This window comes from Podarcis liolepis, assembly GCF_965112155.1.
Source record: "Podarcis liolepis genome assembly, chromosome: 3".
Taxonomy (NCBI): domain Eukaryota; kingdom Metazoa; phylum Chordata; class Lepidosauria; order Squamata; family Lacertidae; genus Podarcis; species Podarcis liolepis.
The window spans coordinates 65,990,648-66,015,867 of NC_139557.1; the positions used below are offsets into that span (position 1 = coordinate 65,990,648).

The 25,220-nt window shown below is 43.3% G+C and overlaps 1 protein-coding gene and 1 long non-coding RNA gene across 6 annotated transcripts in view; one reads left to right on the top strand and one right to left on the bottom strand.

Annotated features, from left to right (window-relative positions):
• The window catches only part of GRM1 (glutamate metabotropic receptor 1), a 182,900-nt gene that overhangs the window by 151,175 nt on the left and 6,505 nt on the right, over window positions 1-25,220 (top strand). For 3 of the 5 annotated variants that reach the window (XM_083496254.1, XM_083496255.1, XM_083496256.1), the window contains one exon: window positions 458-1,388. In XM_083496254.1, the coding sequence (XP_083352380.1) occupies window positions 458-1,388 (931 nt within the window). Of the gene's footprint in view, window positions 1-457; window positions 1,389-5,034; window positions 5,114-18,650; window positions 18,736-25,220 lie in introns of those variants that run through there. The other 2 variants (XM_083496258.1, XM_083496257.1) reach the window with 2 other exon arrangements.
• LOC310703761 lies at window positions 5,166-12,872 on the bottom strand. The gene is made up of 4 exons (XR_014524356.1): window positions 11,654-12,872; window positions 7,573-7,682; window positions 6,143-6,250; window positions 5,166-5,582 (listed from the first exon to the last, which is right to left on the bottom strand). It is a non-coding gene; the product is annotated as an uncharacterized lncRNA (long non-coding RNA).

A 25,220-nucleotide genomic window follows, 5' to 3' on the forward strand; every position in this document is an offset into this window, starting at 1 on the left:
CTCTACAGGTCACACCACCAAGCCATGTTCTCAAATGATCATGCTGCTGGATTATGTCAGACAGAATAAGAACTGGTATACAGGTTATTAAAAGTGTGTGGTTATATTTAAAAGAAAAGCCATGACTATAATTAATCCTTTTATTATCTAGCTTTGCTTAATAATAGCAAAAATATTCCAAGATCTTTCTTTTCTTCCTTCTTTCCTTCTCTCTAATTTAGTTTTTGCATAGAGTAAAAAAATTCTACCCTTCCAATATTGGGATGGAGGTATAGAGATAAACTATAATGATTTGTAAGTCATTATTATGTATGTAAGCCACCCCAGAAATGTTAGAGTTATTGGGTATACACTTGATAAATAAATATCTGTTAATTCAAAGTTTCTCTTTGGAAAAAATGCTTTTTCTCTAGCTACACATTTAAACTTATCTGTCTTTCTTTTCTGTATCCTTTAGGCTGCGAACCCATCCCTGTAAAATATCTGCAGTGGCGTGACATTGAGTCCATTGTGGCAGTGGCCTTCTCTTGCCTGGGTATCCTGGTCACCCTGTTTGTTACGCTTATCTTTGCCCTCTATAGGGACACCCCTGTTGTCAAATCCTCCAGTCGGGAGCTTTGCTATATTATACTTGCCGGGATCTTCCTTGGCTACATCTGCCCCTTTACCCTGATTGCTAAGCCCACTGTCACCTCATGCTACCTCCAGCGCCTCCTCGTGGGGCTTTCCTCTGCCATGTGCTACTCTGCCCTTGTAACCAAAACCAATCGCATTGCACGCATCCTAGCAGGGAGCAAGAAAAAAATTTGCACCCGCAAACCGCGCTTCATGAGTGCTTGGGCCCAAGTCCTCATTGCCTCCATCTTGATCAGTGTGCAGCTGACCTTGGTGATTACCCTGATCATCATGGAGCCCCCTTTCCCCATCCTTTCCTACCCCAGCATCAAGGAAGTCTTCCTGATCTGCAACACCAGCAACTTAGGTGTGGTGGCCCCAGTGGGCTACAACGGACTCCTTATCATGAGTTGCACTTACTATGCCTTCAAAACTCGCAACGTGCCCGCCAACTTCAATGAAGCCAAGTACATTGCCTTCACTATGTACACAACGTGTATCATCTGGCTGGCCTTTGTACCTATATACTTTGGGAGCAATTACAAGATCATCACTACTTGCTTTGCGGTGAGCCTGAGTGTGACAGTAGCTCTGGGGTGCATGTTCACACCCAAGATGTATATCATCATTGCCAAGCCCGAGAGGAACGTCCGCAGTGCCTTCACCACTTCAGATGTGGTGCGTATGCATGTTGGGGATGGGAAGACACCTTGTAGGTCCAACAATTTCCTCAGCATATTCCGGCGGAAGAAGCCAAGTACTGGAAACCCAAAGTAAGTAACTTGACTTTGTGCATCTGTCAGTCTTCGTTTTTTACTTTCTTAGTCTTTTCCCATTTTCAGGAACCTTCTTACTTTTTCAACAAGGTTTGTGATTCTGCTACAACTTCTTTACATGAGGAAACAATGGAGGAAATGAGATCTGAACTCTGGCATAGTCTACAAGAATAACCTGTTCTTCCTCTCTGCTTCTCCTGTGCTACGTGTCAGGTGCAACAGGCCTACATGCTTTTCTGCCATTGACCCCCAACCCTGCCTTTAACCTATTCTGCTTCGTTACACAGTGACATGCATACAAAAATGGCGGTCACTTTTTACACTGTAAAATAGCAACAAATCTTGGTAGCCATGTTTCTACATTTGTTCAAAAATATTTTTTAATGCTTATCACAGTATTGCCACATATGGAGACGGTGGCCCCCGGCTGGTGAGCAATAATCCCTATTATACTTGTTGACTGGTTAAGACTGAGTTAAAATAATAATAATAACAACAACAAAACAACAACAACAACAACAACAATTTATTATTTGTACCCCGCCCATCTGGCTGGGTTTCCCCAGGCACTCTGGGCGGCTTCCATAGAAACCAAAAATACACTAAAATATCACACATTAAAAACTTCCCTGAAGATGTCTTCTGAATGTCAGGTAGTTGTTTATCGTTTTGACATCTGATGGGAGGGTGTTCCACAGGGCGGGCGCCACTACCGAGAAGGCCCTCTGCCTGGTTCCCTGCAGCTTTGCTTCTCGCAATGAGGGAACCGCCAGAAGGCCCTCGGCGCTGGACCTCAGCGTCCGGGCAGAACGATGGGGGTGGAGACGCTCCTTCAGGTATACTGGGCCGAGGCCATTTAGGGCTTTAAAGGTCAACACCAGTACTTTGAATTGTGCTTGGAAACGTACTGGGAGCAATGTCTTTCAAGACCGGTGTTATGTGGTCTCGGCGGCCGCCCCCAGTCACCAGTCTAGCTGCTGCATTCTGGATTAGTTGTAGTTTCCGAGTCACCCTCAAAGGTAGCCCCACGTAGAGCGCATTGCAGTAGTCCAAGCGGGAGATAACTAGAGCATGCACCACTCTGGCGAGACAGTCCGCGGGCAGGTAGGGTCTCAGCCTGCGTACCAGGTGGAGTTGGTAGACAGCTGCCCTGAATTGACCTGCGCCTCCATGGACAGCTGTGAATCCAAAATGACTCCCAGGATGCGCACCTGGTTCTTCAGGGGCACAGTTACCCTATTCAGGACCAGGGAGTCCTCCACACCGGCCCGCCCCCTGTCCCCCAAAAACAGTACTTCTGTCTTGTCAGGATTCAACTTCAATCCATTAGCCGCCATCCATCCTCCAACCGCCTCCAGGCACTCACACAGGACCTTCACCGCCTTCACTGGTTCTGATTTGAAAGAGCTGGGTATCATCTGCATATTGATGGACACCCAGTCCAAACCCCCTGATGATCTCTCCCAGCGGCTTCATATAGATGTTAAAAAGCATGGGGGAGAGGACGAAACCCTGAGGCACCCCACAAGTTAGGGCCCAGGGGTCTGAACACTCATCCCCCACCACCACTTTCTGAACACGGCCCAGGAGGAAGGAGCGAAACCACTGTATAACAGTGCCCCCAGCTCCCAGCCCCTCTAGACGGTCCAGAAGGATGTTATGGCCGCTAAGAGATCCAGCAGAACCAGGAAACAACTCTCACCTTTGTCCCTAGCTCGCCGGAGATCATCAACCAGCGCGACCAAGGCAGTTTCAGTCCCATGATGAGGCCTGAATCCCAATTGGAAGGGATCCAAATGGTCCGCATCCTCCAGGCGTGCCTGGAGTTGTTCAGCAACCACACGCTCAGTCACCTTGCCCAAGAATGGAAGATTTGAGACTGGGCGATAGTTGGCCATACTGGCTGGGTCTAAAGATGGTTTTTTAAGAAGCAGTTTAATGACCGCCTCTTTCAGCAGATCTGGGAATGTTCCCTCACAGAGGGAAGCATTCACCACCCCACAGAGCCCATCGCCCAGCCCTTCCCGGCTTGCTTTTATTAGCCAGGATGGGCAAGGATCAAGGAGACAGGTGGTTGGTTTCACGCGTTGAAAAAGCTAGCCTGAACACGCCTGTCTTGGAAGAAATATTTAGTCTGAAATGCAGCTGTGCATTGATTTTCCCCAGCCTAGAGCTTAGGAGACAGCTGTTGCTTCAAGCAATGAAGCAGTTTAGACTGGAAGCTTAAATAGAAGTTGTCATCCAACCCCTGATCTGAGCAGGTGCCTTCATGCACCTCCACTTCTCCCATGTAGCTTCGCATGCAGCTACCCAGGCATTTCATCAGTGGCTATGAAGTTCCTGCTTGGTTAGCTGACTCTTCTGCTTCTGAGGCCCAGGGGGAGGTACGGAGATCTGAGAGGCAGGTGGTGTGGGGATCTCCCATTCTGGGGCAGAAGTATCTGTGTCCATTTGCTCCCCAGTGGCGCTCTGCTGGATGGTTTTGCACCCCCTGCTCCCCCTCTGAGGAGACCTCAGATTTGAGGTCTGGGCAGGGCAGAACCCCAGCAGTGCACTTTCAGTGTAGTCCTATCTATGGCAGCTAAGTAAACTGGGAGGATTTCTAACTGCTATTCCAGATCCAGGATTTTCAGCTCTCTTGCTTAGCATAATTTGAACAGCCATGATGGAGTGGCTACTCTCACCCAAACCACCTTGCAAGCTATTGAACTGTGCAGCAAGTTTCTAGCAATCAGTCAAATTCAATTTAAACCAATGTAGACTTCAGCTGAATGAATATTTACCTAAGAAATAGTACGGTAATTCTCAAATTGTTTATGGATCAGGTTTCAAGGCTTGGTAAGGAAATTACATCTTCTTGCTCTGTTATATGAGAGTGACAGAGCCTTACAAAAAGTTAACCTAAACGTTATTATTTTTTTACACTTCAAGATGAGGAATCCCAGTAATTCTTCTGTCTAGAGATATAATTACATACAACCCTTACAAAGGAAATTAACAGTTAGATATTTATTGAGCTAGATAGAGAGGATGGGATGGGATGGAATGGAACGTCTAAATCTAGAAAGGGATTTCTCAACTAAAAAAAACAGAAGTATACACTCACTTTTATAGTACAAGGTAGATGGTTTTGGAGAGTTTCATGAACATCATCAGACTATTGCTCTTGTATTACAGTGGTACCTCAGGTTAAGTACTTAATTCATTCTGGAGGTCTATTCTTAACCTGAAACTGTTCTTAACCTGAAGCACCACTTTAGTGAATGGGGCCTCCTGCTGCTGCCGCGCCGCCGGAACACGATTTCTGTTCTCATCCTGAAGCAAAGTTCTTAACCCGAGGTACTATTTCTGGGTTAGCGGAGTCTGTAACCTGAAGCGTATGTAACATGAAGTGTATGTAACCCGAGATACCACTGTATATGCATAGTTGATTAAACTAATAGGATTTTAGCCAGTCTTATTTAAATCTTGGACCTGTTGGCAACAGTTGTCTAGCTTAGAGTAATAGATAAAGATGAACTGGATCATCTTGATTAGCTCTGCAGAAGTTTCAACTCTACTGGATGTCCTAGTCTGATGTCACCAAGGTTTCAAATTCCGGATGGTTCTGAACCAATTTTCTGGCCATCTGTTTCTTTCACAGAGTGCATGCCAAAGAGACAGAACATTGTAAACTGCAATATAGAGACAGGTACTATTTTCCTTGAATGTAATTCAACGTAATTTTCACAGCTCTCAGTATATTTTCTCTCTGAAATAACTTTATTTGTTGGGTGAAGGTAATTGGTAATTGCTGTTGATGTTTCACAGTCAGTAACAGACTGGGTTCTAAGGATTCTCACCAAAGTGATTTTGTGCACCTTGAATCACGAGCAACTTCAACCACTCTTTTTCTCCACTCTTAGCAACGATTTCAAATCAACTAATAACAGAACCTGGACTAACCCCTTCAAATGTAATTTTGAATGACAGGGAATGGAACTAAACTGGAGGAGCAATATTCGCCTTCTATATTGTTCATTCATAATTTAGACTTTGCACTCAGCCTTAAGTACATATTACAAGAAAACGTTTCTCTTCCTTTGGCCACTAAACAATCTGATGCATTTTGAAAAGCACTGAGCACATTCTTGAGATATTTTCCTTCTCTCTCTCCCGCTGGCTCTTCCCCACCCAGGAAGTATGTAATGACTGAAACAAACAAAAACAAACGGTCATTGTACCTTTACTGTGACCTGGAACTAAAAGCCAATTAGTTTGTTAATATGCCTTCTGTATTTTGTGTTTGTTCAGGGCACATGGATCATTAACACACCCAAAATAAAAGCAGCAATGTGACCTAAGTCTCCTAATAGGCTGTTGGTGCCAGCCTTAGCATTCACAAGGGCTTGCTTGCAAGGCAGGAATATGCTGCTGCAGCAGCAAATCTGTTTTCAAGTGGGGGCACACAGCCATGCTATTATTATGCACCAACATAAACATGCTGATGGGCATCCCAGAAGATAACTTTGGCTTTAAAGCACTGCGTCAGCAGCCCAAGATAAGCTATATTTGCACTTCTTGAGAAGATAATCATAGAGTTGGGAGAACTCAATGATCATCTAAGGCAGAGAGGCTGGATTTGCCATGACTAAGCCATCTCTGACTGATGTTTACTCAGCTTGATGTGGGCAAGAAAGCCCACACAGCTTCCCCATCTATTTCCCTGGCCAATAGCTCCCCACTAGCCTGACTATAATATGTAGTCTTACCTTTTCGTCATGTAAATCTGCTACCTCTTGTTAGGAAAAAGGCACTTAGCCAGTTGCTGATTCCTAATGGAATAAACAAGGGAAACGGTTGCTATTCTGGAAGAATATCTGGGAAGATAAATTCAGAAAGAGAAGACTCAATGTCCTGAGGATGCATTGCAAATATATGACCATAATAGTGGAAGTATGAGTTGATTCTCTACTTTTTAAAATTCAGTTTCAGAGAATTTATTTTACCTTTCTAACCTTTGTTACAGATACAGAAATGTGTATAGATAACTGGTTTCTAATTCCTGTGTCAAAGAATACTTATCAATAGATCTAGAGCATTAACCTCCTTTATTCAGGGTCTCATAAGTTCTGGCTAAAGACAGTTTCTTTGGAGCATGACACAGAGCAGAGTTGCTGCCATCAGCCTTCAATGGACTGCTTCGTTTTCCCAGGCTAAAGGCATGTTGCAAAGCATCTAGACACTTTTTAAACTGTTAACAACAGTTTAACAGTAGTCCTAGAAATGTTAAATCAAGTGAAATAGTTTTATTGGTGAAACACTGAGAGACAGACTTCAGTAAAAGGAGCAATTCAGAAATGGAAAATAAACAATACAACTTGAGATGAAGGTCAAGTGCTGGTGTTAAACATAACTCAAAATGGATTAATTCAGTGCAAACAGCTGTCCTTATTTGCTCTGTAGACACTGAATTCCTTTAAATTGTTGCTAATCTTCATTTTTCTTGAACGCTCACCTGTCCAAAGCCTGATTTTGATTGTAAGTGAAAAAGCTGTTGGGAGGTCATTCTTAACTCACTTACTTGGAAGTTAAGTTCCACTGAAATAAATAGGGCTTATTTCCAAGCGATGATGTTTAAGAACATGTTATGAATTCCTGGGGAAAGGGGCTGGACTGTTGTTTTTAAACAACTAAATTAACAACCTGGGAAACAGAGAAATAATATGAAACAGCGAAAATAAGGACAGGAAGGAAGGCAGGCAGGATATGCAGCGGGGCAAAAAAAGAAGAGATTCATTCATGCATTACATAGAGGGTGTGAAATGGGTTATCCTCAGCTATGAAAAAGCATTTTTTCTAGCTTAATCTTTCAGCATGTGACTCTGCCTAATAAATTCACTTAAAACTCTCCAGATTCTGCACTTAATAAAAACAATTCCATAAAGAATTTCTAGTTTAGTATTCTGAAAGATAGGCTATTTATTATTAAGTGATTTGGCTAACACCCCACACCGTTTGCTGGAAAGCCAGGGTGATAACTCACCCTTTAATTGCCCAACTCAGCTATTAAACCCAGAGTTCACCCTTCCTCTTTCTGTAGCTCCGTTCATGAAAATATATTTACCACAAATCATTCACCGTCCCATTTTGGAACAGACTAAAGCAAAGAGTCTAGAGTGAATACAATGTAATCAAATACCTCATTACTCACTGCTGTAGGATAAACACTTCTACATTGTAAGATGCCCATGAAGGAAGGAAATTCAAAGGTATCTCTTTACTGAGAATCCATAAATGTCCTCAGAAATCCTGTGGGATGGAAACATTTACTCCTCAGAAGCTTTGGAATGGGTCAGAGGGCCCCATATGTTAATAACCAGATGTTGTACTTTGCTTTGGGATTGATTTTAATGAAGAGTGGGCTATAAATCAGGTAGATAGATGATAGATAGATAGATAGATAGATAGATGACAAATAGGCAGGCAAACAGACAGACAGACAGACAGACAGACAGACAGACAGACACACACACACACACACACACACACAGCTGCTGTGGTCACCCCTGGGCCAGCACATCATCCCTGTCTTGTGGGTGAAATTGTGCCTTGGCTCTTACCATCTTTGCAGATGCCTCTTAATTTTTCTCATAGAAATGTCTCCATCATAGGAAGTCTGTCTCCCACTGGAGCATTATGACAAGCCCTCAGAAGAATGCAAACTTGATCAGTGGTGTAGCTAAAAACATGTACACCAGCTCCATAACTAATGTCCCTTTGTCTTTTCAGTAGAGAAGACTGCCATACCTCTAATTTTGATCTCTGTAATTGCTATCGTTCATGCTCAGTGCATTTTTCAGCTATTATTTATTATTTCTTTGTGAAATGTATAATGCCCTCCAGCAGGTGACCCCAGGGCAGAAAATACATGGGTTCATTAAAACACAGCACAGTAAAAAAGAAGATGGAGAAGATAGAGGAGGAGAAGACACATAGGCATGTGGTACCCAATTTAGAACGGCTTATATCAGTGCTTCCCAATGGTGTGCTCTGACCCACTTGAAAAATAAGGCACCATGTAACAGCAGTGGCATAGCATGGGGGAGGCAGGGGGGGCTTGGCCCCAGGCACAAATTTCTGAGGGGGCACAACCAGTCACCCCCACAACAGATTCCCTCATCGAGGCTGGAGCTGTGAAGAGGCAAGCTGCTCCCGGGTCGGGCCTTTGGGGCTGGGGCTGCAGCGGTGCCTCCTTCTTCTTGTGGCCAACAAAGGGGTGCCTGTGTGCACCCCACCCCTGAGCCAGCCAAGAGGGAGGGAGGGGGAGGGCACCACCACCCACTGAGGACAAGGGGAGGAAGAGAAAGGTGGGAAAGCACTGTTGGAGCCACATGCGTTGCCCAGAGCGCCACACTGCAAGGACAGGAGGGCAAGGCAACACAACACAACAGCATTCCTAGTTTCACATTTCTCTGCCTATCTCTGCTTCCAGGTTGGGGCTAGTTTGCAAGGAGAGACTCCCTTGATTAGCCGCTGGCCAATGAAGGGCTTGAACGCTGCCCTGTCCACCAGATGGGCGCAATACTTGCCCGCCCCGGTGCTGGCAACCCACACTGTGCCCCTGTGTAACAGTCACTCTGCCTGACAGAATAGGGATTGTGATGGAATTTCCTGATACAAGATGGGTTAGTTACAGTTGATAGGTGAGGGACTTTGTCAAAATATTTTTGAGAGTCAAAGCATCTTCTACGTGATCAGCCCCATCCACATATTTGCCAACACTTCCAGAGAACTCTAAAAGGAAAGTCATGTTGATTCTTCTTCAGCAAGACTTGTTCTTCTACATGCTTGGTAATTCTATACAGTTGTACCTCAGGTTAAGAACTTAATTCATTCTGGAGGTCCATTCTTAACCTGAAACTGTTCTTACCCTAAGGTGCCACTTTAGCAAATGGGGCCACGCAATTTCTGTTCTCATCCTGAAGCAAAGTTTTTAACCTGAGGTACTATTTCTGGGTTAGCAGAGTCTGTAACCTGAAGCGTCTGTAACCCGAGGTACCACTGTATTGAATAATGCTTTCCATAAATTTACCAAGAACAGAACTGATTTCCTGGATTCCCAGATCTCTTGATAAAAATTGGTTTTGCATTGCTCTGTGAGGCACTTATATTTGTATCTTAGGCAGACAGAGGACGGGTTTGTTCCCAAACCCCCAAACTTTAGAACAAAATCATGTTTTATTCTTTACTGTTTGTTATTCAGATTTTACCAATTATTCTGACTTCGGTAAATGCACCTTTTCCCAAATACTGCAGGCAGGCGTGCAGCTAACACAAAACAATAATTAAAGATTTCAGTGCCAAGCATCTACCCCAGACAGTCATACATTTGCCAACACTGCTGGCTCAACTTCAGTCCTTTTGTAGGACACACAGGACTGTGACAAATAATGGCTGTTTTCCAGGTCTTCCTTTTGTGTGAGATGAATTTCAAGTAGGAAGTTCAACAAGCTTAGATGTGTTTTATATTGTCAGCTTATAGATTTAAGAGAATATTTAAAGCACCCACGAGATGCAGGGCAACAATTTTTTAAAGGAACTGTCACAGCTAAAATGGGTTTGTGGGGTGTGTGTGTGTAAATACAACGGAAACTAATACAGCCAACGAGATCCGAATTAACATTTAAACCTTGATTGCATGAAAGCCGAAGGCCTGCTCAATCGATTCAGTCTCTCTATTTATACTTTGCCTCATCTCATTTGCATTTAATTTCACAGCGTAGGCTGCTGTGGCCCTGTCCAATGCAAATGAATAGGGACACACACTCAGGTTATTCCATATTACTCTATGTAGCCACGTTGCCAGGTATAGATTTCCGAGTCAGATTGGGATGGGAGCATGGGAACGTCACAGTTCAAGCACACATTCCAGCCAGGCAAAAGCACTGGAGAAGGACCAGGGGCGGGCACGGTCTGGGCAGAGGGGGTGTATCTGGAGAGAGTATTGAAGGCCAAATAGAGGGACCTGGATAGCCACCCTTGGCTCCCTGGCCTGAGGTTCCTGACCTCTGATCCACAGCAAGTTAATAGAGCTTTCCCACAGCATACGTCATAGCTGGCATTCCAAATTGTGCATTTATCATTCTGTTCCTGCCTTCTTACATAGTCAGTAGCAAGATTGTTGATTCAATTATGCAGTGTTGTTTTTCTGTAAAAAGCTATTATAAAATTGAAAATTTTACCTAGAGTTCCAACTTTCTCATCCATCTTCCTATTTTAATTACTCCATCCATGACGCAATTTAAACAAACAAAATAAGATAAGATGACTTATACGGCACAATAAGTGCCAAAACATCTTCCTCTACTCGGTTTTGGTATGATAAAGAAGTTGCCAAATGGATTATACTAAGCCAAGAAAGTCTTGCTGTCAGCCAAGGTCCTACAAGGAAGGGGAAATATTTGGAAACAAACAAGTTCCACATTCTAGATTATGATTGGTAAAGAAAAAGCGATTTATATGTGTTGTATATGCAATATAACATTCTGCCACCATTCTGCACTGTGGAGTCCCATTTTTCTCTACTTGTTTTCCCTGTTTACATTTACAACACGTTTAACTGAAACACTTCTTTGATGTGTCTAGATCCAGCCTTTGTATAAAATCAGCATGTTAAATTAAGTGCTTTACCATCACCTCAGTCAGCAATTGTCTGCAATACAGATTAAGTGAAATAGCTTGAAATGAGTTTGGATAGCCCAAGAGGGCCTTAGACTTTCCAGCTCCATGCCCCATGTCCAAATGTTTTGGAACTGCAGAGTGGGTAAAAATAAAAATTTTGCTTTCTGCAATTAGTCGTGAAGGGGAAACTGTTCAACTTTTAAAAGCCAAACATTCCCCCAGGTTAACAACAACCCCCTGATAGGAACTTTAGCAATTCTTTGGATTCTGATTATAATATAAAACAAAATTGCATCTCAATATTGAGGAGGTTTTGCAATTTTACAAAACGTCCCATGCTTCCCATGTTGGAGGTCACAAATGTATCCCTGTGGAAAACATAAGGCAATGCTTTCGTCATGGCATAACATGTCAGGAATAATCCACACACCAGTTACAATTTAATTTCCTGCTTGACTGGATCTCATACTACGTTTTCTTGTATTGGTACCTTTGTGAATATACGTATATTTCATTTGAGCAATAGGAAGAAACTCACAACAATTCAGTTAGCCTGACATGGAGAAATGTCTCTATTTAAGAGTGAAAACTGTTCTCACCTGTATCAAGTGTTTATTTTGGTGCCATCCCATTTTGAAGTCCTTATATCCATATCAGAAGTTCCATTTCTCTTCTTATAGGCTCAGATAAAAGCTCAGCTTTGCAGATAAGTATCTGGTGCGCAAATGAGATATGAGAATCTTTCCTTTTTATGGAGTCTTTCTGGCAGAACTTGCAGTGACAGCATCTTACTTAGGGTAGAACTACTCTGGGGGAGGGGACAAGTTTGCATTGTGATAAAACTGTTTTTCTTACTGAATAAGCAGAGTAGTAGTTCAATGGGTCATGAAAATTGTGTTTTCTAAATGTTTGTTCTCAGGGATGGGGTGTTTTGCCACTGCGCTTGAGGGATCGCTGCACGTACTCTCCTCAAAACAAAGATATCTATGTGTCACTGTCCATCACTACGGAGACATGCTGCAATAAAATAAAATGCAAAGGAGAGTCATATTCTACAGCTCTGAACCGCTTCAGGTTTCTTTACACCTTTCACAGGAACATGGGATATAACTTGTATTTATGATCTAGAGTTCCTGAGATGCAAGAGTCTCACAGACTTTTCACCTAAAAATAACCCTTACATGTCTATTCAGAAGGGAGATCCTTATATGCATCTGTGGGCACAAGTACCTGCTGCTGGCTATGAAGATACCTAGCCTGGAACTTAAGATGCCCTGAGAGTTAAGCCAGTGTAGTGGTAATGCAAAACATAGAAGGCCAGGAGTGTCGGGCGGTGAAATTTTTCGTAGGTTAGGGCCAGAGGCGCCAGCTTGTGAAAACAATGGGGGGGGGGCTCTTGGACGCCATCAGACCTCCCTCCCTTAGCCAGGAAGAAGCTTCCCAGATTTTGGGAAGGAGGTGCCAGGCTTTAATACTTTAATATTCTAATTTACCAGTGACATTTAGGGGACTAGCATAGTCTGACTACATGCCACTGAAGGCCAGGGTTCAAATCCAGACTCAGACATGAAGCTCACTGTGCGGCTTTGGGCCAGTCATGTTGTCTCAGCCTACCTCACAGGGTTACTGTGAGGATAAAATGGAGAGGGTGGGGGAGCATGTAGGCTTCTGCGAGGTCCTTAGAGTTAAAGTGGAATATAGTAGTAGTAGTAGTAGTAGTAGTAACCATCATCACATTTCATCGAACTCGTTGGGACATTCTGTCACATAATGCTGACATTTCAACAATCTTATGAAGCCACCTCATGCACTAACAGCAACTTTAGGGCCCAGGTGCCAGTGCCAGGGCTGTTGGTAGGCGGAGATTTTTGTGATTAGTTCTATATCTCCACCAAGCACCCTACACTTGGGGAGAAATTTGAGGAATTATATATGTTCAAGTTTCTGTGATTAAGCTGTTCATCGCTGCACCGTGTTAATGGACAAACTACCCCAGGGTAATCGGGGCACGACCCTTCAGTTTGGCCTATGCAAATGAAGAAGTGGAAATAGGCAGATAGGATTCTCAGTTGCTTCCCTTAAACCATATCTGACAAACGAAATTGAGTACCGTGCATTAGGATTGGGGTTGGAGAGCAGCTCCAGTGGTTTCAATCCTATTGCATCAAATCCCTTTCCTGAACATACTGTTCTCCCTAATTTGAACCAAGACAAGTAGATAATTAACACATAATGATGCACATCATTTTTCAGCCAGGAGTCAAATGCTCACATATCAGGCTGCCTTTAAACTTGGACTAGTTAATCAGAAACATTGTGAATTTGAAAGGCCTAATAAAAAAGGCCACAGTTGCTAAGCTTCAGACTGTCATTGCATATATAATTTCTTGTTTTGTAGAGCCTCTCATTGCTGGTAAAGGTTTAAATTGTGAGTGAGACACCAAGGTGAATAGAATGAATGCAAGGAAACGACCCTGGAATGAGACTGACTTGCACCTTTAAATTACATCAAAAAAATCAAGTAATCATTCAATCAAATAATCCTTCATTTTCTGAGCCAAATGCAATCTTAATACTATGCATACTGATTATTTGGTGGAGAGCAAAAATTGCAGAGTTTTGTTCTACATGCTTTTAGAGCAAAACTTCATTGTTTGTCTTTTTGCAGAATTCTGTCTGGCAGAAGATCTGTGCCAGGAAATAGCAATGCTGACACTAGGTGAATAAATTTCCTTTGAAATCCGGGATCACATCTTTTGTGAAATACGCAACCTGCCAGAATGTCCTGTGTAGGGCACCATATCCCTCCTTCTCATCAAGGTTATAGTTCCCTCTATTCTGGTGAAACCAACCAATCAGCTGTATGCAACAAAATCCTTGCATACACACAGAGAGCAATCCTAACACAACGACACTAAACAAAATATTCCCTGAACCCGCATATGTTCATCCACTCCTTGCAAGAAGCTTGCTCCCAGGGTCCCTGGTCCTGGGTAGAAAAAATGGTTCTTAAATTACAGTTTCTCAACCATTATAAGACATCCTCTCTCCCAAGGGCTTATTCTGCCTCAAGCAGTTCAATCCATTAAAACCCTAAGCCTCCCATGGGCAAATTGTTAGGCACCTCACTGTTGTGAAGCCTACAGCAGGGATAGCGGAATATGGCTTGAGGGCCATATTCCCTTGTAGACAGCCTTCTGGGGGCCACATGCCAGCTGTGGACAGGGCCAGAGGCAAAGTCAGCAGAGCAACAGATGTGACTCCTACCATTGTAGAGTACGCTCCATTACAGCTGCACAGAAGGTTTTTACATACACAGCGGCGTAGCGTGGGTTATCAGCACCTGGGGCAAGGCAAGTAATTTGCGCCCCCAAACCCGGGGCAAGGCAAGTAATTTGCGCCCCCTAACCCCTAACCATGGTCATTAATACTGACGGCTCTACTCTGGGGCAAACGTCGTGGTGACTACTGCCCTCCGTGGTGTTGTTTTTGCAATTAAAGGACCCCTGCCTCAAATAAAGCATATTGGGGATTGGGGACTGGGATTTGCCAAGGGAGCTGGAAATTGCAGTTCAGTGGCGGGTCAGGGGGAGAGGGTCCCTTCCGCATCTGGGTGCCGCGGGCCCCTTTGCGCCAAGACGCGCATCTTTGGGCGTCGCGGCGCAGCCTTCTCAGTCTCCCTCCCCGGCCCGGCTAGTCCCGACGCGGCTTCTTTCTGGTGCGGGGAGGGGGCGGCTCTGGGGCCAGTGCGTCGGCCGGCCTCCGGCGCGGGTGGGGGGACCCCGTCGGGGCGGGTGGGCGGTCTTGGCACGCAGGCACTAGAGCGCCGCCGATAGCGCGTTTGGCGGGCTGCGCGCGTCCAGACAGCGACCCGAGCCTGGGCGGCGTGGCGCTTGGTGCCGGAGCCTCCGCCCGCAGCGCCCCGTCGGGAGACCCGGCCGGAAGGAGCCTCGAGCCGGCTGTCGGACGCGGTTGAAGCAGCCAGGGCGGCATGGCAGGCGGCGTGCACCCCCTGCACCCCCCACGCTACGCCACTGCTCTCTGCCCCACCGCCAGGCTTCGGAGCAGCCTTCCGAAGGCTGGCGGCGGGAGGAGGTCTCTCCGCCTGGACAGTGGGGTTCCTGCTTCCTCAAGGAGGGCCGGCCAAACGCGCCCCCCCAAATGTTGCGCCCGGTGCGGCTGGCACCCCTGGCACCCCCCACGCTACGCCACTGTACATACACACAGCTCTTCATCCAGTCAAGCAAGGTTCATTTGCTTGGTACAAAGACACACTTCATCCAGGCAAAAGCACTATAGGAAAGCATGGAGCTAGATCAGTGAGCAGGTGTGATCTGGGGAGAGTTTTGAGGACTGAATAAAGATCTCCAAAGAGCCATATTTTGCTCCCAGATCTGAAGTTCTCTGCCTCTGCTGAACAGCCTTCCTATCACATATTTCCAGGCACCAACACCTACCTCTTCTTCCTAGCTGGCAGATGCAAGAGAATTAGGCCTGGAGCAACTTTCTCATTATGGTGGCTATGTGGCCTAATTTAGAGTCCTCTCTTTGAAGACACTCTTTGAGGGACACGGGTGGCGCTGTGGATTAAACCACTGAGCCTAGGGCTTGCTGATCAGAAAGTCGTGGTTCAAATCCCTGCAACAGGGTGAGCTCCCGTTGCTCGGTCCCTGCTCCTGCCAACGTAGCAGTTGGAAAGCACATCAAAGTGCAAGTAAATAGGTACCGCTCCAGCAGGAAGGTAAACGGCGTTTCCATGCACTGCTCTGGTTCGCCAGAAGCAGCTTAGTCATGCTGGCCACATGACCTGGAAGCTGTACGCTCCCTCAGCCAGTAAAGCAAGATGAGTGCCGCAACCCCAGAGTTGGACACGACTGGACCTAATGGTCAGGGGTCCCTTTACCTTTACCTTTGAAGAGAAGTCAGAGGGCAGTCCTCTGTTTGTAGGACTGTCCAGCCCAAGTCAAGTTTAAAGACAAAGAACCATGTGAAGATAGAGTACAAGGCTTAGAAGTTGCCCTTCAACAGTTATCACCTAGAGAGCTGACTGAGCAATCACATAGATCAACTGGTCACAGTCTTCTCTTTTTTTAGTGGCATGTAAGTGGCCACCCTGCTTTCCATAGTATGTAGTTTAGTGCCCCACTTAAACGGACACATCAACACCCCCCCCCAAAAAAAAACTTCCTAAGTCTGAATGTGCTAATAGCACGTAATGCTATGTCGGCTTATGGCTGCAGTAGTTCACGGTCACTAAATCACCTCCTTCTAGCTGACATTAAAATCCTGATTAGACTTAATAGCTGGTCCAAGCCAGCAGAAAAGTAGCATTCGTGACTTTTTAAAAGAAAATATTTCCATTTAACTTTGGGAACATTGCATTGGCAGCTTGCCACTGCACAGTATATCAAAGAGAAGAAAATAGAAATGTAATGTAATGTAATGTAATTAACATATCTATAGTTATAGGATTCCAACCAATCATAACTTCCAAGCAAGATACATTAAAAGGGAGATATCTATTTAACTTTACAGGGCAACTTTTGCATATACATGAGAACCAAATAGTTCCCCAGGAGTCCAAGAAACCTTTTGCAGTAAGATATTCCAACAAGTTTCTTCTAAATTCATTAATCCTTGCATCTTCACCCCATTCACACTGAAAATTTAGGCCAGAGTTGTAAGAATATTTGTACCAGAAGTAGCAGTTTATTGTGAAGTCTTTGCAATATGACACAAATGTTAGCACAATATAACACACACGTCTATAATAAGAAATTAACATAAAAAGGAGGGAGGGAGAAGCAAGGTTTAGACCAAACTTGGCCCTCCAGATGTTTTGGGACTACAACTCCCATCATCCCTAGCTAACAGGACCAGTGGTCAGGGATGATGATGGTAACTGTAGTCCCAAAACATCTGTAGGGCCAAGTTTGGCCATGCCTGGTTTAGACAGTCTGCTCCGTCACTTTTACAGTTTGGTTCATTCTTGTCCACAAATTGAAACCAGGACATTTTGCCACTGAGGCAAAACAGAAAATGCCACCCTGCCGACTCCTCCCCCACCCCGATAACAAATCCTCCCCAGCCCCCAACCCCACTGACCACCTTTGCCATTCCCCCCGCAATGATGTCCATGAGAAAAAAGGGAGAAAAATGAGACCAAATTGAGACCTGTGGAGCGGAGGAAGAGGGGGAAAGGCAAAGGGGGAGGGGTGGTGCTCTCCTCATGGACCCAGGTATGCTGTCCATCCCAACTGTCCCATATCTGCTGTCCTGATGCAACTGCCTCACTAAGCCTCAGGGGTGTGCCAGAAACTGAAACAAGAAACTGGATAATTTTTAAAGTAACAAATTTATCTACATAATTTTCACAAATATAATGTGAAACCGTGACCAGCCTACTATTCTAGCAAAAAAAAAGTGGCAGTGGGGAATGGGGCAGGCTAGTAGTTCCACTCTAGCAGCTCAGTAAATGAAGCACAGAATGTTTGTGAATATTCTTATCCTCACACCAGCTCAGGTAAGTGCTAGCCTATGCTGACTTCAGGTACTTTGTTTTTCCCCTCAAGTTCCTGTGACACTTTTGATGGTGACATAACTGCAATTTTATCAGTAAATGTACTGTGCTTTAATTTGTCATCTCCCTCATTACTATGGCCCAAAATATCACCCTTACTGAGACTCTGAGTTTGGAAACAAATTCTTAAAGAAAATATAAAAAAATAAAAATTTAAAAAATCAGAAAAGCAAATAGTGACAATGAGTTTTATGGAAAGGCAGGGCCCGTGCACTGCGAAAGCTATCAGCAATCTAAAAAGGGGGATGTAGAATATATGTGCCCTCTTTCCAAGCACTCAATCACTGGGAAAGGAAAACCTCCATATATTGTGCAAGTTCCAATATGAATGTGGCATATAGACCCACCTTGCAAATAAATTACTACCCCACAAAATTCCCCCCTAAACCTAGCTATCCCTACATGTTAATTGTGCTAGTTACTTCTGACAATCAGTAGTCCAAGGGGAGAAAAGAACCAGCTGACTCTGTGATTGCTCAGAATCAGGTCTAATTCACCACAGGCAACCAAACAAATAGCTAATTACAAGCTATTCAAGCATGACTAAGAGGTGTTTCCACTCATGCACAGCACCATTATTATCATCTGGAGGTTATAGATTTCTTTCCTGCTCTCCTGTAGGAAGCTCTGGAGGACAACCATTATACATTTCTCTTATTTTAGCTCCAACATAGGGAAGGAAGTTATGTTAAGGGTGCTAGTGCATTGCCCATTCCATGAAGCACAGGGATTTCCACCTGGCTGCCCCCTATCCGAAACACAGCACTGTGTCCACTGCATAACCACCCTCATTTTTAAATGCATAGCACCTTGGTAGGCAAAGAAGAAAGGAATACCATATGGTGAATAGGGTAGATAGAACCACTTAAGTCATGCAGACCTGGAGAAGACACCTGAAGCAGCACAAGGAAGGCTGGAAGTAGGCCAGGGACAAGCACCCAACTGAGTGGTACAGCTGCCATGAATGTGCATGTGGATAACCACTCACTGGGTGTCTTTTTCTTTTCAATCCTCAGGAAGAGGCAGCCAGAATTCTCGCCCACCAGCCAGTGTCCGTCGGCCCATGTGCAGCTTTGAAAACCCCCAAACTGCAGTGAATGTGTAAGAGAAGCTGCATGACAAACAGTGGTGTTTGTTGTTATATCTTTTTTATTTCTATTTTTTACCCATTGCTTTCTCTTTCTCATGACTTTTCTCATTCCGGATAATGGGACAAATGTGGTGCATGCCATTAATGATGGAACAGTTGCTTATGTGTCCCATTTTTCACACTGCCTTGACTCTTGCTTGTCCATATATTCTTCAAAGGACACTGTGGAATAATTTTTGAAAGAAACTCTTTTTTTCTCCCCATGGTTGTCACTTCCAGCACCTGCTGGTCAAATTGCAAAACGAAAATACGTACTTTTCTTGTTCGTTTTAACTTAACCCCGTCCTTTAGCCAACACTGTTTTCCCCTGTTCAGAGTTTGCATGGAGCTGAAGCCACCCTGCCTACTTTCAATGACGGCTTTATATTTTCTTTAGTGGCTGCTGCAACTTTGCTGTGCCCGATTCTTCTTGACAGCCTGGGTTGGTGAACTTCGGCTTCAGGTTTTCACAGAACACTGGTTTGGCGGAGTGTGCAAAACACAGAGTTTCATGCTGACGACCATTTATGGTCATACAGGAATTTTGAAGTGCAAACACTCAAGCAATGAGATAGAAGATTTTAATTATTACTTTTGAAAGTAATAATTAAACCCAATTGATTCTTCCCTTTCTTGTCACATTAACATGTGTTTACAGATTAGTAGGTGCTAAGTCACAGATTTGGGGCTGATGAAAAGTGGTTAATAAGCAAAATTATGTTAGGAAAAGGAGAAGAAAATAGTCATTATAGAAGAGGTATGTTTTCCAACATGATGCTTGTGGTAGAAAGTGGGAGACAATTAGTTTTATTGAAGTTCAAATCAAGCTGATAATGAGAACAGCAGTATTCTGGTTGGGAAATTTAACACAGAGAAAGAAGGTAGTGACAGACAAAAGTAGTGAGAACATGAACCAAGTAGAAATAATAATGTGTCAGAAGCTGTGGAACAGTTGTTAGCCAAGAAAAAGCGACTTCACAGATATAGTGGTCATTTCATTGTTTTAACAGAGTTTAACTGAAACCCAAATTGAATCTTCAAAGCAAACCTTGACTTTCCTACTCAGACAAAATACTCAGTGAAGGAAACAAACAAAAACCCAACAATGTGATAAAATACTCTTTGCATAGAGGATGTGCATCCCCACCTAGAAGATATGGAAACACGCATGCTATTGACTGACAAGCTGTATTGTTGGCAAATTCAGCATCTCACCAGCACCACATACATACTAGGGGTCCAGGTTTTCTGGGGAACCTCTCCATGCAGTTGACAAAGATCAAATCTCTGGAGTTAACCACCAAATTTAACCCACAGCAACATTCTGATGTAACTTCTTAGGAGAAACATCCTTAGGTTTAGACTCAACACTTTCCAGCAGTGGCAGGGAACCTGTGGCCTGCCAACTATTAATAGACCACAAGTTCCATCTCTCACAAATAGCCATGGTGATGGGAGTTGGGAGTCCACCAACACCTGGAAGGCCACAGGTTCTCCACCTCTGCTTTAGAGGGAAGCAAAAAGAGTTTCAACAAGGCTAGCCAAATTCCCAAGGCCTGTGAAATTTAGGCTGCAATCCTAACCTGATAGTAGGCCTCCTTGAATTCAATAGGACTTACTTCTGAGTAGACATGGTTGGGATTGCACTGTTAATCTCTGAATCAGACTGAAAGTCTAACAAACTCTTGTATGCAGTTTTTAAAAACAAATGTTTGGTATGCAGCTATTTCTGGTATATTTTATTAATATTTATTAAATTTCTATACCACCCTTCGTCTGGGGATCACAGGAGGGTTTACAATATAAAAATAAAAAAGGAACCAACGAAACAACCACCATCACCACCCCTGCCCACGTTCCACACACAGTTTAAAAACTGTAGATTGTTTAATTAGCCAAAGGCCTGGGAGAGGAGGAATGTTTTTTCCTGGCACCTGAAGATATGTAACAAAGGCATAGTATGAATGAAGCAGGATTTGCAATACAGTATTTACTGGCAGCTCCCAGATTTTCAGCATATCATAAAGTGTCAGTTACAGTGACTGAAACACCATTTAGAACCATCTAACTATAACTGCATCACAAACCTTTATCTATGTAGAGTGCAAATCCAGCAGATCTTGCTTCTGAGTAAGGAGAATTAAAACATGATTTGCTAGGAAACAGGTCCTGGTGAATTATATGTAAGGACAGCTATACTGGACCTTTCCTTAACAGAAAATCATCCCTGCCATAATATCAAAAGTCCATTAGGATTTCCTATTTCAAAGCATGGTTCTGTTGTAAGCAGATTAAATTCATCAAAGCAGCCTTGTTAAAATGGAAATTAAAAGTGTGTTAGTTCTGTGTATATCATGCAGGTAGGTTTTCTGTTTGTGTTTATATGTATTACGGTATCAGTATAACTATTCAAAAATGTTTTATAGTGTAGTGTTTATTGTCTTCCATTCTATACAAATAAAGAATTTCAGAACTTAGTCACACAAGTCCATGGACAGCTGTGAGTCCAAAATGACTCCCAGGATGCACACCTGGTCCTTCAGGGGCACAATAACTCCATTCAGGACTAGGGAGTCCCCCACACCCACCCGCCCCCTGTCCCCCCAAAACAGTACTTCTGTCTTGTCAAGATTCAACCCCAATCTGTCAGCCACCATCCATCCTCCAATTGCCTCTAGACACTCACACAGGACATTCACCACCTTCACTGGTTCTGATTTAAAAGAGAGGTAGAGCTGGGTATCATCCGCTTACTGGTGAACACCCAGCCCAAATCCCCCGATGATCTCTCCCAGTGGCTGCATGTAGCTGTTGAAAAGCATGGGGGAGAGGACAGAACCCTGAGGCACCCCACAAGTGAGAGCCCAGGGGTCTGAACACTCATCCCCCCCACCCACTTTCTGAACACGGCCCAGGAGGAAGGAGCAGAACCACTGTATAACAATGCCCCCAGCTCCCAGCCCCTCAAGACGGTCCAGAAGGATGTCATGGTCAAAGGTATCAAAGGCCACTGGGAGATCCAGCAGAACTAGGAAACGAGTGTGAGGAAATTAACCAGGAACTATCTTTATGCAGAAAAGAATGCATTTTATCACTGAGTTCCAATTATCCCCCTTCCTAGCTCTTCCTTAACTCTCCCTAAGCCCTTCCCAAATGGAAAAGCTCTCCATATTTTAGAGACTCATTACCTGAGAGCAAAATCTTGCCTCATCTCCTTTCCAAGACACAACAGATTGCCTGTGCCACAAATCTCCTTAGCATCCATACCTTTAGGACTCACTGTGTCATGATGCCTGAGTCCTGCTTAAAGTTTTGTGTGTCCCTTGCTTTTAAATTGATGTGGTGTTGAGTCTCACTGTTTACAGTGCCTTTGTACCCAATGGTCTCAATCTTCTGGCTGTTGCCATATTATTAGCACACCCTTGTTTCTAAAATATTTTTATATTTGGTTTTTCCAGGGCAACTGGTTGTTCCTGCGGCTAACCTTGCATTCTCCCCCACACTTCTTGAAACTTTTTACGTACTTACTTACACACACAATTGTATTGAATAGTCATAGGTGTCAAATATGTCTGCATTTGTGTTTTATTACATTTTTTTGTCTTAGTGATTACTGAGGCTGAATTTGTACCATGTGTATTTGTTCTAAACGTAATTGGTGGAGAGGGACCCCTTCAAACTTCTGTGTCTCTAATGGGCAAGATGAATGAATGAATGAATTCATTATGGTCATGGACATATACAGCGATAGAGAAAATGGGCAAGATGGGCAAGATGAGTGACATCATGTCTGATAGGTAGAATTCTAATCGTCACATAGTTTGAGCCAATTTTGCCTTGCTGTTTTTATCAATTCCCACATCTATTCAAGTGATACAAATTAGATGCGGGCCAAATGCACACTGTAGATTTTTGCAGACTTGTGCTGCGTGGATGTACCAAGGCTACATTTAAATAATCATGCTTTTAATTTGCTATGTCTGGTATGCACATGATAACCAAGTCACTGGAAGCCTCCATCCCAATAGCCACCATTGAAAAAGCTCTTCTCTATGTGAATAGGCTGCTAAGTCTTCTTCTGAGTTCACTCTAAGGATGCTTCCAGACAGGAGTTTATACTGGGTAATTGGTGCTGCTCATGCACACAATTCTTTTTTGTAGCACCCACACAATATCCTTGTCAACAGAATGTCAGCCCATACTTTTAAAAATTTTAGTCCAGATTTCCCATTTCCATGGAAAATCTGATTCATAAAAATAAACCTTAGTGATCTGCAGTCACTTTTCAGCACATTCATTTAGTCTCGGTCCATGGTTTGTCACACATTGTGACATTTGGGTGGATGGATTCTAATGCCACACTCATCGAGCCATTCTGTTTTCAGTGGCTCAAATGATGCAAGTCTGCCTATTTCCAGAGATTGCCACATGCTGAGGGCACACCTGAATTCAGCAAACCAGTTGCTATGAGTTTTTCTCAAAAGATCTCCTAAAAATACACATGGCAATTACCTCAGAGGTTGTATTCACAGTACATACATCTGTCTTTTTAATTATTATCAACAAAACCAATACAGTGATCTTGTGCAAGATCTCAGTATCACTCTTGTACTAGGCTTAGAGAAACATCACTCAGAAGCAAGTCCTCGGTATTTTTTTAAAAAGTGGAAATGGATATTGCTCACACCCATCCCTCAAATCACAAATTCCCATTTTGCATGTTCTGGCTGGTAATATTTCCTCTTGCGCTCATGAGCACTTCCTGGGTTGTTGTTGTTTTTAAAAAAGTTGTGCACACACACAAAGAGAGAGAGAATACCATTGCACTTGCCCAACAACTGCATTGGAGGGCTGGAAATGAGTGATTGAGGGGAATGAGATGGAAAGCCCTCCAGGTACATTTCCTCAATCTTCACCCACTTGTGTAGACAGCAAGCAGCAGAATAACAATGAATATCCATGACTGAAAAAACAGGAATGTGTGGAAGTTAATGTGCTTTGAACAAGCTACTTGCAATAGCAGGCCCCTGTCTGGAAGCACCCCAAGATGGCTGGTATTAAGTCTGCTGAAAGTTCCAACAAAAGCCTTTTAAGTAGAGATCTCCCCCAGTCTATGTCTGTATTGGAATGCTTTCTAATATGTTTTTGTTGTTTTTCCATTTGTGTGTTTGCCGCCTCTGGCTCCTTTGGGAGGAAGGGTGGGAGCTGGGTTTAATAAATAAAATGAATGGGACTTAAGTCCCACTAAGCTGTTAGTGAGGATAAGAAGAAAATAGTTTAGTATATGGTTTGTTTGCAAAAAATGTCTATAACCACTAATGTTAAGGGTGGGGAGACCAGCTGGTGAACAGCTGTAAATTAAACACTGAAATTATGTGCATAAAACATGTACAAAAATATCACAAATAAGTACATTAGCTTAATACATCAACATAGCTGGTTCACCCCCTCATGGGAAGCCTGGGTGAAACATGAGTTTTAAGCATGGCACCTAAATTCCAGATGCATGCCTGGTATTGATTTGGGAGTATATTCCAAAGGCTAGTGACACCACACTAAAGGCCATAGTGGACATCAATAACATACAGCACCTCTAAGAATGCCTCTCCTGAGTGACCAGGCAATTAAGGTGTTATTATTGGGGATAACCTGGTTCCAAATTCTTCAAGTTTTTCTACTTTTCAGAATGGAGTTAACATTCTGGTATTCCCTTAAAAACTGCCATCATGAGTCACAATTGACGTAAAACTATTTCGATGTCTTAAAGACACAATTAAAGCTCCCAACGGTAATTACAAACTGTATAATGGAACATGGTAACTGTCCAAAATAGCTAAAAGCATCATTTAAATAAAGGAGAAATCAACTTTTTATTGCAGGTTCCAGTTCTGACAAAACAGATTTACTCAAAACATCAATACACAATTCCTTCCACAGGACACGGAATCCTTTGAAATCTCTTCCATTGGTGCTTTTTAAAATAATAATAATAATAATAATAATAATAATAATAATAATAACAACAACAACAACAACAACCTGTATGAGGAACATTAGTCAAATTTAATTTGAATATAAGATTTTTACCATTTCAAGGGAATAAGCTTGATCATGAACCTCAATATACTTATTATGAGTGGACCAAACACTGATCATTATTTTTAAAGCATGATGGAATAAGCTGGGATTCTGTATACTAGAATTGCCTGAGAAATGAAATGTGGCAGAGAAAAAAGCATAATACAAGCTTAGATGGGACCCAGAAATGCAAAGTGTATGGCACGTGGGAATATAACATTAAATATTTTAATTCTACTGCCATAGATTTAGACATGAGTTCTAATGATTATGGATTGCATCTTCCAAAACTTTCAGGTAAAGTGAATCTAACATTGATTAGCGGTTCCCTGTCCCTGCAGGGAACTTTGAAACCAAAATAACTGAAGTCATCCAAGTT